Raw genomic sequence first — 15,524 nt, 5'->3', positions numbered from 1 at the left:
AGTAATGAAGCATTCTATAATGCAACGCAATCAAACCTAAACAGTTTGAAGGCATTTCGCGCTGACACTCGCAACCCTTGTCTTTCTCACTGAAATGTATTTAAGGAAATGACCAGCAAACACAAGGATTTCTGCAAGAGCTTTACAATTTAAATTGACACATAATTAGAAAAATATTTTAATCTTTTGATGAACTAACAGTGTCCTACTTAGACGTTTCTAGATGAGGGATTCTTTTAAGAGCTTAGTAGTAATGGTAGACTGGAAACTTTCTGAAACTGTCAATGTTTAAAGAGCTCTACTCGAACAAACGTAAAGGTAACAGGAAAGGAAGAAAAACATGCTGACAATAAAGAAAAGGCTAGGAAAAGGCTTAGAAGCAAATGTTTGTAATAAAAAGTTAAAAAAGGATTGGTTTGAGTTGGAAAATAAGTGTAGGATAGGAAAAATACAGAGGCCAAATTCATCTTCAGTATAAATCTAACGATGAACCAAGCCAAACAAACCTTAAGTGGACTGGAAAAAAGTATATTTCTTTCTTTTTTGATTCTTTTTAATATGGAAAAGAAAAAAATGCCAAGTTTTATTTGCTTACATTAGAAATGTGAGCCACATGTACTTTTTACTTCACAGATTCCACGGATGGCTAAACAACGAGCAGGGTAAGATTTGTGTGCTATAAGGACTGTGTCAAACCTGAGTAACTGAGAAAGTAATTTATACCTTGCCTAACTAAAAATAGATATTCTTCTTCTTAAGGACAAAAAATACTAACTAATGTTTCAGAGTTTTCTAAGAGATCTACTCCTAGTTCCAAAAATTAAACAAAACATCAACATCTATACATTTTATGATAAAGCAAAAGAACTAAAGCAAAAGGTCTTTCTTTCATTTCCAAATCACATTTAAAGTAACAGTATTTCTCGAAATAGAATGAGTCTGAAAAAATAAAGTTTTGTCAAGTTAAGTGAGAAAGTATTGTAAAAGAGGCAAAATTGCAAAAGGATATAGAAGAAAAACTTTGTATGGTCGAACCTGCATCAAATATTCATAATGGAATTAGGTGTTGGTAGAGGAAAAGCATTTGCTCAATTAACTTCTAGGTTTGTGCCTCACAAATGTTTAGGCACATCTCCATCCTCACATACATCTTAGTAAAGATAGGTACACTTCAGCTGGAGTTGTCAAGTGAACAGTTTTTTAAGGACTGAAAGTGAAAGTAAAAAGTGAAATTGCAAAGTTTATAGGCAGAAATGAAAACAAAACCAAAATGTAGACAAAAACAATTAACTTCCTCCCAAAAATCAATGAATAGTTTGGGCTGGAAGGGACCTTTAAAGGTCATCTAATCAAACTCCCCTGACGTGGGCAGGGACACCTTCCACTAGACCAGGTTGCTCAAAGCCCCATCCAACCTGGCCTTCCAGGGATGGGGCATCCACAGCTTCTCTGGGCAACCTGTTCCAGTGCCTCACCTCCCTCATTGTAAAATTTTTTTTCATTATATCTAACCTAGATCTACCCTCTCTTATTCTAAAACCATTACCCCATGTCCTATCACAACAGGCCCTGCTGAAGAGTTTCTCCCTGTCTTTCTCGTAGGCCCCCTTTAGGTACTGGAAGACTGCTTTCAGGTCTCCCCAGAGCCTCCTCTTCTCCAGGCTGAGAGAGCTGTGGCTGCTGAGAGAGCTGTCATCATAGGAGAGGAACTCCAGCCCTCTCATCATCTTCGTGACCCTCCTCTGGACTCACTCCAAGAGGTCCACATCCTTCTTATGTTGGGGGCTCCAGAGCTGGATGCAGTACTCCAGGTGGGGTCTCACCAGGGCAGAGTAGAGGGGGAGAATCACCTCCCTCGACCTGCTGGCCACACTCCTCTTGATGCAGCCCAGGATGCGGTTGGCCTTCTGGGCCGCAAGAGCACATTGCCGGCTCATGTTGAGCTTCTCATCGACCAGCACTCCCAAGTCCTTCTCCTCAGGGCTGCTCTCTATCCATTCTCCACCCAGCCTGTGCTTGTGCTTGGGATTGCCCCGACCCATATGCAGGACCTTGCACTTGGCCTGGTTGAACTTCATGAGGTTCACATGAGCTCACCTCTCCAGCCAGAAATAAGGAAATAAAATGTAGTTCAGGGATTTAAAAAGTAACGCATACACAAGACTAAAACCCAGAAGAAAACAGTTAAATTCTGAGGGCTAATACTGGGGGAAAAAAAGTAAGAGATAAACTTGCCAAGATCCTTGATATAAGGGACCTGCTCCATTCCTCTTTTGACCTATCTTGCCAAAAGGCAAAACCTTTCTTCTTGGAGTCCTAATGCATTCCAACTAGTTCACTGTGCATCTTCTAAATTCAGTTTTAGATTTAAAAGTGTTGGAGGTGGACTTCTAGGTAAAAAGTTAAGGTTCCATTTGTTCTTGTAAAAATGTTTTCTAGACGCCTGAGCTTGAATTTTGTCACATACATATAACCTTTACTGAAAACTCTGGGAAGGTGAGAATGTAAATATAAAGCATGATATGTATCACCAATTAAATATTTGTGGAGTCCTCCTTATTCTGTACAAAGTATGTTTTTACTCTCGGTTTAAGCTTTCTATACTTCAAGGAATTCTTACTCCAAAATAAAAGTTTTAAAATGTTGATAAATGATACAAAGCTTAACTCCAGAATTGCATTCAGTGCTGAAAGAAGCAAAGTAAGAACTATTAATAAAGATCAGGCTGTGTAGCCAGGGAACACCTAACACAGGAACCCAGTGTGCAGATAGCTAACACTCAGCAGTGAGATCCTTCTCTTCAGTTCCCCTTCTGCTCCCTAGTTAAGAGTCAGGAAAATAATCTAGTTGGCCTGAGCATTATACAGCATTGGAACCTGTCAGTAGTATTAGCATCAATTTTAGTACTGTTCTACTAAAATTTGCTCTTAAATAAGGATTAGTGATCTCACTGGATCACATTTCAAGTACTGAATTTAATATCTAACTTTAGTCTCATGAGCACTTCAAGACAGCATAAAACAGCATCATTGCTAAAACAAGATACCTAGCCACCATCAGTCTCTCAGCTTCCCATTTCCTCACAGGCCCATTCCTTGTCATGACCTTGTGTTGGCACAAACACTTATGTGGCTGTAGAGTGTAAAAGGCTGGGGAGATGATCTGGCTCAAAACCAACCCAGACAGATACATCCCTCTGGTTCATCAAGCAGCTATGTCAAGGTTGTGCCAGCATAGAAAGATGGTGCAGATGAGAACTTGGAAGCAAAATACAGGTTGAGGGAAATATTTTTAATATATCCTTCTCGCTACCTATCTCAGAGGGTTTCTTAGCTCTTAGTGACAGACTGATTCCCCCACAGATATCAGCCTGTCCTCACATGACAGCCTCACACTTTGACACATACTCTTACCTCAAGCAGAACAATCACTTTTTGATGTATAAAGATCAGGATAAGTTTATTTATTTGATTAATCAAAATTATTTCAAACTTTCATATATTACCCTGACTCCTGCTCTGTCCTTGCCTTTCCTCTATCAAGTTTTGGGGCCACACAGTAAAATTAGATGGTAATGTTCATTAAATAAGAAGTGTGTGGAAGAAGGATTTAAACAGAAAACCGGGGATAGATATGGCATGGCATTGTCCTAACACGCTCTCTAAGCAAAGACACGGGAGCTAATCCGTGCACACATTGAGCTGATCACAACACATGATGGTGTTCTCAGTGCCACCAACATCTCCCTCTTGATCACCTAGTCCTGTCCTGACCAACACAAAGGACATTCACAGGTAGGTCTCATGGAGAAAATTCTGCATCTTCAGGGAGGGTCCCCTTCCAAGAAAGGCCTTTTGAGCAGCAGAATTTACAAATGCTGAATAACTCAGTCACTGTTCATCTGTACCAGCTGACAACATGATTCAAGTAATTTTTTGTAAGTGAGCCATTTCCATCACTTACTGCTCCATGATTTCTCTCACCAATGCAGTGATTTTTCCTTTAGGTACTAAGCTGACAATGATCTCTATATAACCTCACTAGGTTATAATTTATTTTGCTAGCTATTCCTACCAAATACATTTTGAGTATTACTAGTTAACACATTCTGAATTTACTGCTGTTAAATAGCAATCATTTTTTAACTGGTGTCACTAAGTCACATGCCTTACAAAAGTGTGCCAACACAGCTGTCATCTTTATCAACCAGACTCATAGTGCTGTTGAACAATACCAAATTCATTCAACAAGACTTAATTTTCATAAAATCATGCTGGTTAACATCAACTGTATTCTCAGCATTTAATTCTCTACTGATGAGGTCCATCACCAGTCGACCTGTTACTTTCTTGAGGCTGCATGCTAAATAGCTGCTCTGTATTTCATTTCCCGGGTCAACCGTCTTACCACTTACAACAGTGGCAGATCATTCTCCTGATTCTCTGGAACTTCTCAGATTTTCATTTAAAATCAACATCATTAGTCCAGGTAGGTTTCTTAAGAACCTCTTGGGATGACATGTGTCAACCTGCTTACCTCATCAAAATATTTAATGCTGAAAAGTAGTCCCTTTATCCTCTTCACTGCTGGGCAAAAAAAAGTTTTATTGTTTATATATATGAAGGGATTCAGGTTTGTTGTAAATTACTATCATCGTATTATTCAGTACTTCTACATTTTGTGCATTGTAGAAAATCCTGCCTTTTATGCTGAGAAACTGACTTTTTACAAACAGATTTCTTCTTTTTTCATGTCATGAAAAAAATCCTTTTCCCTTCTTTTGTGCTTAATGAGAACAGTCTCTGGGATGAGAGTTTTAATGTAACAATTAAAATTAATTAAATATTGTTAATATAACAATGGATCCCAGCCAATAGGTTGGCTAGATAAACCAGATAAATGTCTTCATTCTGAAGTATGGGTAGTTGAATATTTTTCAAAATCTCTGTCTAAACTTGACAGTTAACATTGCTAACATTAGATAGCAGTAAACATACTTTTCTTCCTTGCTTTTTGTTAGCAAATGATGACTACATAGTACCTGTATAACAAATAAAGCATTTCATCAGATATTGGACCACTGAGAAATTCTGAATAACTGAAGATTATATAGTGCCTAACCTTCAAACAGGATTCAAGGCAACATAACACGATTTTCAACAAAGCCACAAACCTAGCACAGTGCATGTTGGAAAGACATCTGGTCCCTTGGATGGACAATAAATTTTCCAGGTATCAGATGTAGCCAGAAGCTCCTTTGCATAAAGCAGAAGAGTGGGAAGAATCCTCAATCTCAGTTTGTCCCGCAAGTTCATAAACCCAGCCATATCACTGGTTATTTTTGTTTTTTTTCCTTGCTAACATTTACTTAGCTCAAATATTATACAATCATGGAACAAATACGTGGGAAGAAATTCTCACTGTGAAAGATGCAATACACTCTTCCATCTGAAAATAAGCAACTGTTACTGGTATTTTCCAAAGAATAGCAACAATCAAGAAACAAAACATATGAGGACAAAGCTCTTTTCAAAATTTTATTTTACGGCAAATATTCAGGGTACAAAAATCAGACTTAGTGGAGCATGAAATTCTTGTCCAAGTCACTGATTTAGTAAAATAACCAAAAAGTGTTTCACGGCTTCATCAGAACATATATTTGCCAAAAATAAGCAGAAGATGTTGCAGAGTGAATCTGTGTTTTCAACATTGCTTTCCACACTGCTAAAGATACCATCTCTTTTGCACGTTTTTGATTAATGCCTTTAAAACATGAGTTTACAGAAATACACAAATACTTTTATGCCACAAAGTCATGTACTTAAAGTAATTTATTAGACAAGTTAGGAAAAAGCAAAAGGGATTTTTCCATAGGAGATATGTTTAAAATGTTAATAAATTTTTCTTCCTTCACAGGGATCGCTTGTGCTGCACCTTGGATAGCCCAATGCATTGGACTGCTATTTTATCTTGATTTATCCAGTCAGTATCTGCCCTATGGGAAATAACTTGAACTTTTCCACCTTCACACATTGCAGCAATGGGAAAATATTAGCAATAGAACCCATGTTCCTGAAACAGGTTCCTCTCTGCAGTTAATGATACCCACTTCAGTCATTCTAATTGAAGTTTATGCAGTGATAAATGATTAATGATAAATGTTTATTTTGAGTAGTATAAAAGCCAAATAGTTAGGAAAATATAAGGTACTTACAAACCACAAAGGGAATTCAAGCTGTTTGTTAAGCAAATTTGGAATTTACACTTGGACTTTCATTAACTGAAGATTTTATTTAAGTTGAGCTGACATTTTGTCCCCAACTCATCGTGTGTGTGCACAGATCTGGCTAGAAAGATGTTCTACTACAAATGTGCACTTCTTAAGAAAAAAACATGGGTTTTTTTCTTTACACAACATAAAAATATACATAAAAGCCATTCAAGGGCCTAAAGCAACATGGATAAGGCCACCCAGAATCCTACTTATGGTAAGTATATCTATTTGTTTTTCCAACTCAAAAGCTCTGGACTTCAGGAGGAAACACTTTCAGAAAACAATTAAAGCCAGGGAAACAACACAAACTTTCTCATAATTTAATCTGTCAAAAATTCTCCTCTTTGAAGAGAAAGTCTAGCAAGCTGTTCAATCCATAGAAATTTTCCACATGACTAATTGACACTTGAGTTATAAGCTTTGTCTTGTAAAATAATCAGTAATTGCACTTAAAAAAAAAGAAGTAAAAAAAAAATTGTTTCTGTCCTGCCTTCACAATGGGAAACATTACTTCTCAGTTAGAGCACAGCCATACCAACACTCGATTTGGCATTTGACTTAACCAGTGGGGCAGAAATGTCCAGCAGGGATGACGGAAAAATTAGCAAGAGGAGAAAAATCTCTCAAAGCAGATCAGCTGCCAAAAGAATTAAAAACTTTTTCCATCAGTGGCTGATCTGCTTGAAGAGATTTTTGCTTTCTGCCCTCTCAAATGCTTGTTTACACCTTTCCTGGTATTTCTGTCTTCTTGTGAAGGTTTGTAGCCTGACTTTGAGGGAAGGGAAATAAACGGAAAAATGGGAGTTTCATAAAATAAGAATAATAAAAGCTAATTTGATTATTGTTCATAAAGATAACAATCCAGCTACCATTTTAGACACCCATATCATATTTGAATGACCGGGATGAAATTAAATTAAGTGTTGTTCAGACAAATGAGCCATACAAATGTATAGTAGCTGCTGCATCTGTCCCTGTTGTGTATACCAGTGAGGTAGATATGTGTGAAGCATACATGTACTGTATCTGTACACCAAGGGATTTAACATTTGTTTTAATGTTAGTGGATGAGGTTTTGTAGGCTCTAAGTGGCCTTGAATTAACCCTTATAGATATCATATCACTAACTGCCCAACTTCTAAAAAATATTCAGTAACCATTAAGACAAATCAGAACATCTGTAAGAAAACCTCAAATACTTCGAGCCAAAGCAGAAGCCAAGACTTTAGATGCTCTCACTCAATCTGTCTTATATCCAGAATTAAAACATTTTTTCATTGTTTGGGATAGGAGGAGATTTGGCAGAAAGACTCAGCCAGCATGCCCACTGATACACTGAAACAGCATAAGGATTCTTAACTGAAGTAAAACCTGTAAGCTTATGGATCACGTTTGATGATAACTTCCCAGTCCAGCTAGCAATCTGCATGATCTCTGAATCACTCCATTCTTTTTTCCAACCAAAAGTTAAAGCATGCATCAAAATCTGAAAATGGTTTATTATTTGCTGGAGCTACAAGCAGCTGAAATACAGTTCTATCATTTCTGAAACTTGTCTTAATATTTTCTCCTCTCCAACACTCGTGGTAGCCAAACCCTGGGACATGTAGTACAGCATGCCCACAATTAAACACATAAAACAAAGGCAATGACAGAAGAAACACAATATGCGATGCTTATGTGTGTATATATATCTTAATCCTTACTTCGTTATTATTTAAAAGCAATAGATTTAAGATACTGAAGGACTACTAATCAGGTAGAGATTTATGACTGTTCTGCAGTTTTCAGTAACAGTACAATATGCAAACCTCTGAACTATATGATTCACTACAGCTCTAAGAATATATCTTCTGACAAAAGCAGCTACCTCAACATCTCATTTTATGCAGCTTATAGAAAAATTTCAGATGTGACCCAGTTATGTCACAACCATTTTCAAATTGTGATCCCCTGAGAAGTAACTATATAAAAAAAGCACCTTCTTACTCATCAGATCTACCCCAGATAGATAGCAAGGATAAGATCTGCTGACGTGGTTACAAAAGTAAAGGCTCTACTACTTATTAAAATTTCTACTAACCTTGCAAAACTAACATAGCTGAGGAGAACAGGGAGCTAAATTCTTTTGCATCTTCAGTGGAAATCATTATTTTACAGTGCAATACAGCTCTAAAAGACCTCATCAAAGATTTCGAGTGGGATCAAAAAACAGCAAAGGTATACTTTTGCCCGCAGAAACATTTTAACTAACAGATACATAAAATAAGGAATACATTTAGCATTTTGCTAGGTATCAAGTCACCATTGGCCATTGGAAATGAAATGTTTTACATGAAAATCAAGCATGTTTTTCAACAGAACTCTCAAGCAGCAAATTTCTATTCAAACTGTCTATTATCCATCTGTCTACAGTTCTTGGGTTTGGTTTCTTATTTGTTGTTTCAACAAGACACCTCAATATTATCCTACAAATCTTAAGACTTGGGTCTTTGATTTTTAACTTGCTACTGCTAGTTCCTGTTCCAGCACCTCAGTTTGATCTTATCACCCTGCCAGACCCAGAACACAGCTAAACAATATGCCATACCATCAAAGCTATGCAGTCAGGCTTCCATAAGTTCTGAGAGTGGCTTAAACTCACGCAAGCTTACAGCATGCACGAGGAGAGCTTTTCTTGTTGACGCACAAGAGACAAACAGATCACCCGGCATCCAGGAAACAAAATTTAATCTGAAATGTCCACACACACACACACAAAAAAGGATCTTCCCACTACCTTCCTGAAAGTGAGCTGTGCCTTACTTTCTTCTTGCTTCTGGGAGGTGAACAGCAATCCCTTTTCCATCCACAGTCAGCAGCCTTACCAGTTAGTCAGCTACTCCCAGCTTCCAGATTTCTCCTTCCTTTCTGCCAAACTATTTGGTTGTCACCTGTCTCCTTATGAACAACATATATGTTTGTACCATGTCCATCTCACTTCTATAGCTCTTGAACTTCTTACTTCATTTTCATCCTCTCAAAATAAAGCCTGACTAGTTCAGAAAACTTGTTGAATTCAATCTTGTTTGCAACTAGAAATTTTTTGTGGAGCACCTGCTTTGTTGTATGTTAGGTAACACTGGCCAAATTACAAGACCTGAAAGACACTGAAGTGATAAAAGCTGGAGGCAATTTGGGATCCTGGAAAATATTCCAAACAAGGAAATCACATTACTGCTAGCATTAAGCAACTCAAGCTCTAAAAATCACACATTTGTTTTAAAACCCACTCTTTTAACATATTTTTTTCTCTAAATTCATCAGAGGTTCTCAGGTTATGCTCTAAGGGTTTTTTTTTTGCAAATGAAGCTGAAATATGCATTTTCTTAAGATCTAAGAAATATTAAGAGATTCAACAGAAGAATGTGAGAGTTTGCAATAACAATCATATGAGTACTTTAAGCTAATCTCACTTTCTCCTCTCAGAACAAAATGGAAATGAGACATTAAAAGTGTACAAAACCTCAGCAAGTGTGAATTTAGACTTAGATTTTCTTCACTGTCACAGAAGAGTTTCTGTATATCTGTATCTATAAACATACAGAGAACCACATTCATCATTAGCCTTCTATCTCTTACGGCCTTGAGAGTCATCTCTTTCAGAGGCACTATTGCTTCAGCCTGAACTGCATGCCTGAGATTAGGCAAGAGGCTTAAGCCAATACTTTCAGTCAGGCTTAGAGAACAAGCCATAAGGAAAGGTCATTTTTGGGTTTCTTTGTCTTGTTCCCTCAAGATACGTTAAGAATGCCTACTATTCATACCAGAATTTCTTAAGTACCACACTGTCTGAAATCTAAGGTTATCCTTACTCAGCCATCAGAAATAAACCCAATATTGATACTAACAATACAAATATGTATATATCTCGCCATCTTCTCAATTCCATGGACTACCTTCTCCCAAAGCCTCAACTAAACGTCCCAGATTATTCTCTTCATGGCAAACGTTCCTGATAGTCCATTTCCCAAGATGAATACAGCCACTAAATGAATGCTGGGAACTCCCCATTCCGTAACGCAGACCACGTACCACCTTGGTGGGAGGATGATTGTCTTACTGCACTGGTGTCATCTGCACAGAGCCGCCTCTAGATGAGGCCATGTTGATTTAGAGAACAGGAAAGAACAGGCAAAAGAATTAGGTTAGGAACAAGATGTCTCCCTCTACACACCACAAGATGTTTTGTGCCCACCTTAATACCTCCTGCCTTGAAAACTCTAGAAATGAACCCCACCTTTCCAACAGGGATTTGAAGGCCCCGTCAGACAGCTCAAACCAGTAGAGGGCACCTCTGAGACCCCCGAAGGAGCCGTGGAATTCGCCCAGACCCCACTGCACAGCCTGCTTGCACAGACCACATCTGAATCTTTCAACCATTAACATCTCATAAACCTCTTGTATGAGATAAAGACAATTAGCCACGACCCCTGTTACCATCTTACCCTCTGACAGACAGCAGCCACATGCAAATTGCCTAAAGGCAACAGTCCTAGGCCAATGCTGATTCTCTTCTGCATGTCTTCTTACGTTTCCTCCACTGTTGCAAAGGCATTTTGACAGAACTTGCACCATTCACTCCAAAAGCTTTTACTGCTCAGATTCTGGCGATGCATTTACAGTGTAATTTTAACTTAGTATTTCCAGATTTTCCAAAGCCAACTGTGGTATAAGCTACTTTTTTTTTAAGCTGTTTTGTACATATGAGGTTTTATTTGAAAGACAGGAGAGTGAGAGAAGAAAGCTCTAATTACTGGATATTATTCTAAGTCTTGCCTTGCAAATTTCCATGTCACACTTTAATTAAGTTTTAAAAATTATTATGATGTGTTTATGATAAACTCTCAATGAAATGAGTAGAAACCTTATTAGAATTTACAAGTTCCAGTATAGGTAGTATGCACATAGGCAATGCCCATCTATTACCTTAAATATCATGAACCATTCTGTGAGCTTCAAGCTGACTGGAAGAATTCGGCCAGAGTCCTTACTTTTAAAACCTCCCACTCTCCAGCATAGTGTGGCCATTGCCAAACTGCCTACTGGCAACAGCCCCAAGCTGCATGATGCTAGTTCCTCAAACTATGGCAGGCAATTGCCTGGCATAGGCTGAAACTGTTGTAGAGCACGGGAATTCAATACTAGAGAGACAGGTCCAGAGCCCAGGAACATAACCTGGCACTGCTTAATTATAGGGATAGTCTCCTGGGAATTACTAAGGATGGGAATAAATTCCCTAGGCAGAGTGAATCAGGCCAAGAATCTTGGAGGATGCAGCCTGTTTAGAGAGGCAGTCAGCAGAGGATTTCTTTTGCTTGTCTGGAGCTTTCTATTAACTCCTTCTTTTGGTGGTGAGACCAAGAAACCAGGTTTTCCTAGTCTGCTGCTTTTTCCTGGTCCCTTGTCTGCCACGTGTCTTTCCTTCCCATCTCTCTTACCCTGGCCTCATTCACATCTGACTTCTCACTTGTGCCTTATTGCAGCTGACTACAGCTTTTCCTTCTACAACTCCTTCCTTTCCCTAGCACATCTTTTGCGATCTTCCTACTCGGATGATTATCTTCATCCCTGTCTTTGGGTATGTTTGTGCCTTTGGCCTTTTCCATATACCTGGATCTATATATTTTACCTCTGGATTTGTATTATCCACAAATATGGCATAGCTACTGTACTGAGGACCCACAGATCTGCCTCAAGGTTTCTGTCCATACTGAAATCCTGGTGCATCGTTCACATCTTGTGTAGAACTCAAGTGTGGCATGGCTGAAATAAAACACTTCCTCTTCACTCACTAAGTTCTGTTTCTCAACTACTACTGGTGACACTACCATACAGTGCTTTCTCTAGATTCTCGCATACAAGCATTAGTAATTTTTCTCCATGAATAACATATCTAATACACAACACTTCTTCATCCAGAGAACTAAAACTCTCACCTAGACTCTAAACATCATGTCTCAATTTACTGATTAAACCTTTCTTTTTTTTCAGATCTTGGTAAATGTGATCTAGAGCCTCATATCCATTCAGAGAACTTCAGCAAATATAATTTCCTAAGTCTACTGCTTCAGCTACATCACATTTTGAATTAATTGCTTGGGATCTCCTTTCCTTTTCACATCAAGCAAATCACTGTCCTAACCTCTAAAGCAGCATCTGTGACTTCCCACTTGGCAGTGAAAAGATGCCTCCTCTCTGAGCGGCCCATCATTTCCACTATCCACTGACCAGATTGCCAGACAAACATCTTTGCATTTTCTTTGTCCTTTGGAGGAACTCCTGGTCAGCATCTGCCCCACTGTCCTTCTAAACATTTCTTACACTGTTCTTTACTGATTCAGTAGCAGTGAAGTCTCAGCAATGAGCACCTATTTATTATGCTGACCAATGTAATTTCATTGTTTTCCTTCACTCTTCCAGCCATTTGCTTTATCTTTTTTGGTCCATATTGTAAGCAATGTAGACATCTTTGTACTGTGTCTTTAAAGTGAGCTCCCAGGGGCTCTACTCCATCAGAATTTGGTAAGCACAGCACTAAGTCAACCTAATAATTAGCGTGTAGGCTATGGGGTTTGTACTTAGGTTAAAAAAATAATCTTGGTGTTCCTTATTAAGACTGAACTCTTTATCCTCTGAAATATCATACCACTGATAGAGCAGAATCCATGATAAGCAATAAAATTACAAATATTGTCTTACTAGCTTTAGCTCATGCCTTAAGGCTTGATGATAAGATGTGCTAACATCCAAGACTTTATTATAAATAACAAAAAAGACCATTCAAACTTCTAAAAAATGGGCCCTTTGCATCTGGACGAGGAGACTTTACAAGTCTTTCCAAGTAAAGTGTAATTGGAAATGGCTGATTGTAGTTGATTAGATAAGAATCAATCTGCCCCCCCCCGAGTAATTATTTGCAATCTATGGCAAAAATAATTACATGGTTTTTGTGTGAAAACACACACTTAACTTGTAAGTACCTATCTATGTTAACGTTTTATAGTTATGTCATAGGAACGAGCTTAACTTGCATGCCAAAACGAAACACCCATGCAGATGGCATCTTAGTAAGTATAAGCAAGTTCAGCCAGAGATTTACCATTAAGAAGTTTTTTAATTAAGGTTCCTCTCCTTGCCCCTCGCTCCCTTTCTGTTCCCAGAAGGACGCGGGGAATGAGAAGATTCCAGAGGCCTCTGTAAAGGCTGACCCCCACCAGTGGCTTTCCCAGCCCAACCATGCAAGCACCGCTTTCTTGGAGCAACACGTACAAACCAAACAGTGGGAAGGTCAAGCCGAAGTTTCTCTTATCACAACAGGCTGAAGGTTTTTTGGTTTTTTTTTTTTTTTTTTTTTTCTCCTTCCGCACTTGCAGACCACCCGCCGGGTTTTTAGCGGTGGGTGTCTGAGCTGACCCACGGGCAGCGAGCGACAGCGCCGTCCCGCCACAAACGCCGAGCGAACGGGAGCTGCTCTTTTCCCTCCGGCCAAGCCCTGCCGGGCCCCGGCAGCCCCCCGAGGCACCGGCTGCCCCGCCCCTCCCCTCGCCGACAGGGGCCCCCAGCGGCCCGCCCCGCCCCGCCCCGCCGGCGTGCAGACCACCAGCACCGCCCGCGCCCCACCGCTCAGGACAGCGCCGCGCGCGCGCCCCGCCGCCCACGTGACTTCCTCCCGCGGGCAAGGGCGGGCGGTCTGTCGCCACCCACCCGCGAGACCCTCCCGAGCCAACCGACTCCTCCCGTCGAATTGCACGGAGAGCGCACAAGGCGGTACTCGACTCCCGGGAGAGCCTGTGATGCCACCTGCTCCCTTACGCCTCCAGAAACGCGGCGAGACGCGCCGAGCCCACCCGTTACCCGCCACCCCTCCCCGCCGACCCCCTTCCGCTGGAGCAACTCCGGGTTGGTTGCCGATCGACCCAACCCGGGGCTGAGGCTGCGCCGCCGACCTTGCGTGGAATGTCCTATCAGCGGCACGGGGTGGAATCGGAAGCGCGCTGGTGTCTAAGCTGGCCCATTCCGACAGCGGGGCTGGCAGCTCCCCCCTGCGAGGAATGGTTCCTCCCGCCTCGCGGGCCGGCGGAGGCAGAGCGCCGGCGCCTACCGCCCCCTCCTCCTCCACTGCGCCTGCGCAGTAGCGCGGCGCCCGGCTCACGTGCTCCTCCGTGTCCGGCGCGCGCGGTGGTCATGGCCGCGCTATTGAGCTCCGCCGGGCGCCTGCGGGCGCTTTGCCCGCGCCTCCTGCCCCTCCTCCGCCCGGCCCCCGCCGCCGCCCGCCCGCCACCCCCCGCCAGGTGAGAGAGACCCTGCGCCGCGGGGCGGCCCGGCGCCCGCCGGTGGGCCGGCCAGCCGTCAGGCCGCTGAGGCGGCAGGGCCGGCGGGCGTCTTGGCGAAGGGCGCCGCCGGCTGGGCCGCCTTCGGTGCCCGCCGCCGTTGCCCCGCGGCCATTGGCCCTTTCTGCGCCGCCCCCGGGGCTGCAGGCGGGAGCCCTGCGGCCCGGCCCGGCCCGGCCCGGCCCGGCGACCTTTCGCCGCACGTGCGCGGCAGGCTTAGCTCAGGGTCAAAGGCCGCGGGGGAGCCCCGTTTCCCTCCGGCTGGGTCGCCGAGGGCGCACCGCTCCTTCCGCAGCGGCGTCTCCTTGAGCTCAGAGGAAAGCAGAGTGGTGTGCTCTGCGGGAGGAGTAAGGGGTGCGGAGGGGGAGTCGAGGAGGCAGGGAGAGAGCACGGTGAGATAAGCAGCGACTGGCAGTTGGAATCTGGGCTGCCCGTCGGACTCCGATGTGTCTGCTATCAGGAGAAACATCCTGATTCCTTTGCTATGGTTCCCCCTCTTCCATCACACAGGTAGGGTGGAAAACTCATCCCGCCCGCCTGCATCCCTGTCCCTGTTTTGACCGCGCTAATATGTGGTTGGTGCCTGCAGGAAGTTTAGAGACACACACCTGCCTTAACGTGGCTACATCTTTTTTTTTTTTTTTTTTTTTTTTTTTAATTAAAAAAATGTTATTTTTGGAAGAGCTGAGATTTCTTGCCAGTGGTGGTGCACTGGGACTCCACATCTGGAATGTTTTTTGTCTTGAGCACCTGCCTCTTTGATTTAGAAGTGCAAAACACACAGCCCTGAATACGTGAACAAATACGTCAAAATCCATGTTTGTAGGAAACATGATATTTCAGTGGTTTTTTTGCATGCACTGTTTTTTTAATAAATG

At 41.8% G+C, this 15,524-nt stretch overlaps 1 protein-coding gene across 2 annotated transcripts in view; it reads left to right on the top strand.

Annotated features, from left to right (window-relative positions):
* Positions 1-14,494: 14,494 nt before the first annotated feature.
* LRPPRC (leucine rich pentatricopeptide repeat containing) overlaps positions 14,495-15,524 on the top strand; it is a 92,514-nt gene continuing 91,484 nt past the window's right edge. For both annotated transcript variants that reach the window (XM_086745255.1, XM_086745254.1), the window contains exon 1: positions 14,495-14,607. In XM_086745255.1, coding sequence (XP_086601381.1) covers positions 14,501-14,607 — 107 coding nt within the window. In that variant the 5' untranslated portion in view covers positions 14,495-14,500. The remainder of the gene's footprint in view (positions 14,608-15,524) is intronic.

This window comes from Chlamydotis macqueenii, chromosome 3 (assembly GCF_036417535.1).
Source record: "Chlamydotis macqueenii isolate bChlMac1 chromosome 3, bChlMac1.mat, whole genome shotgun sequence".
NCBI lineage: Eukaryota > Metazoa > Chordata > Aves > Otidiformes > Otididae > Chlamydotis > Chlamydotis macqueenii.
The sequence above is the reverse complement of the archived record's forward strand: the minus strand, read 5'-3'. Positions and strand labels throughout refer to the sequence as shown.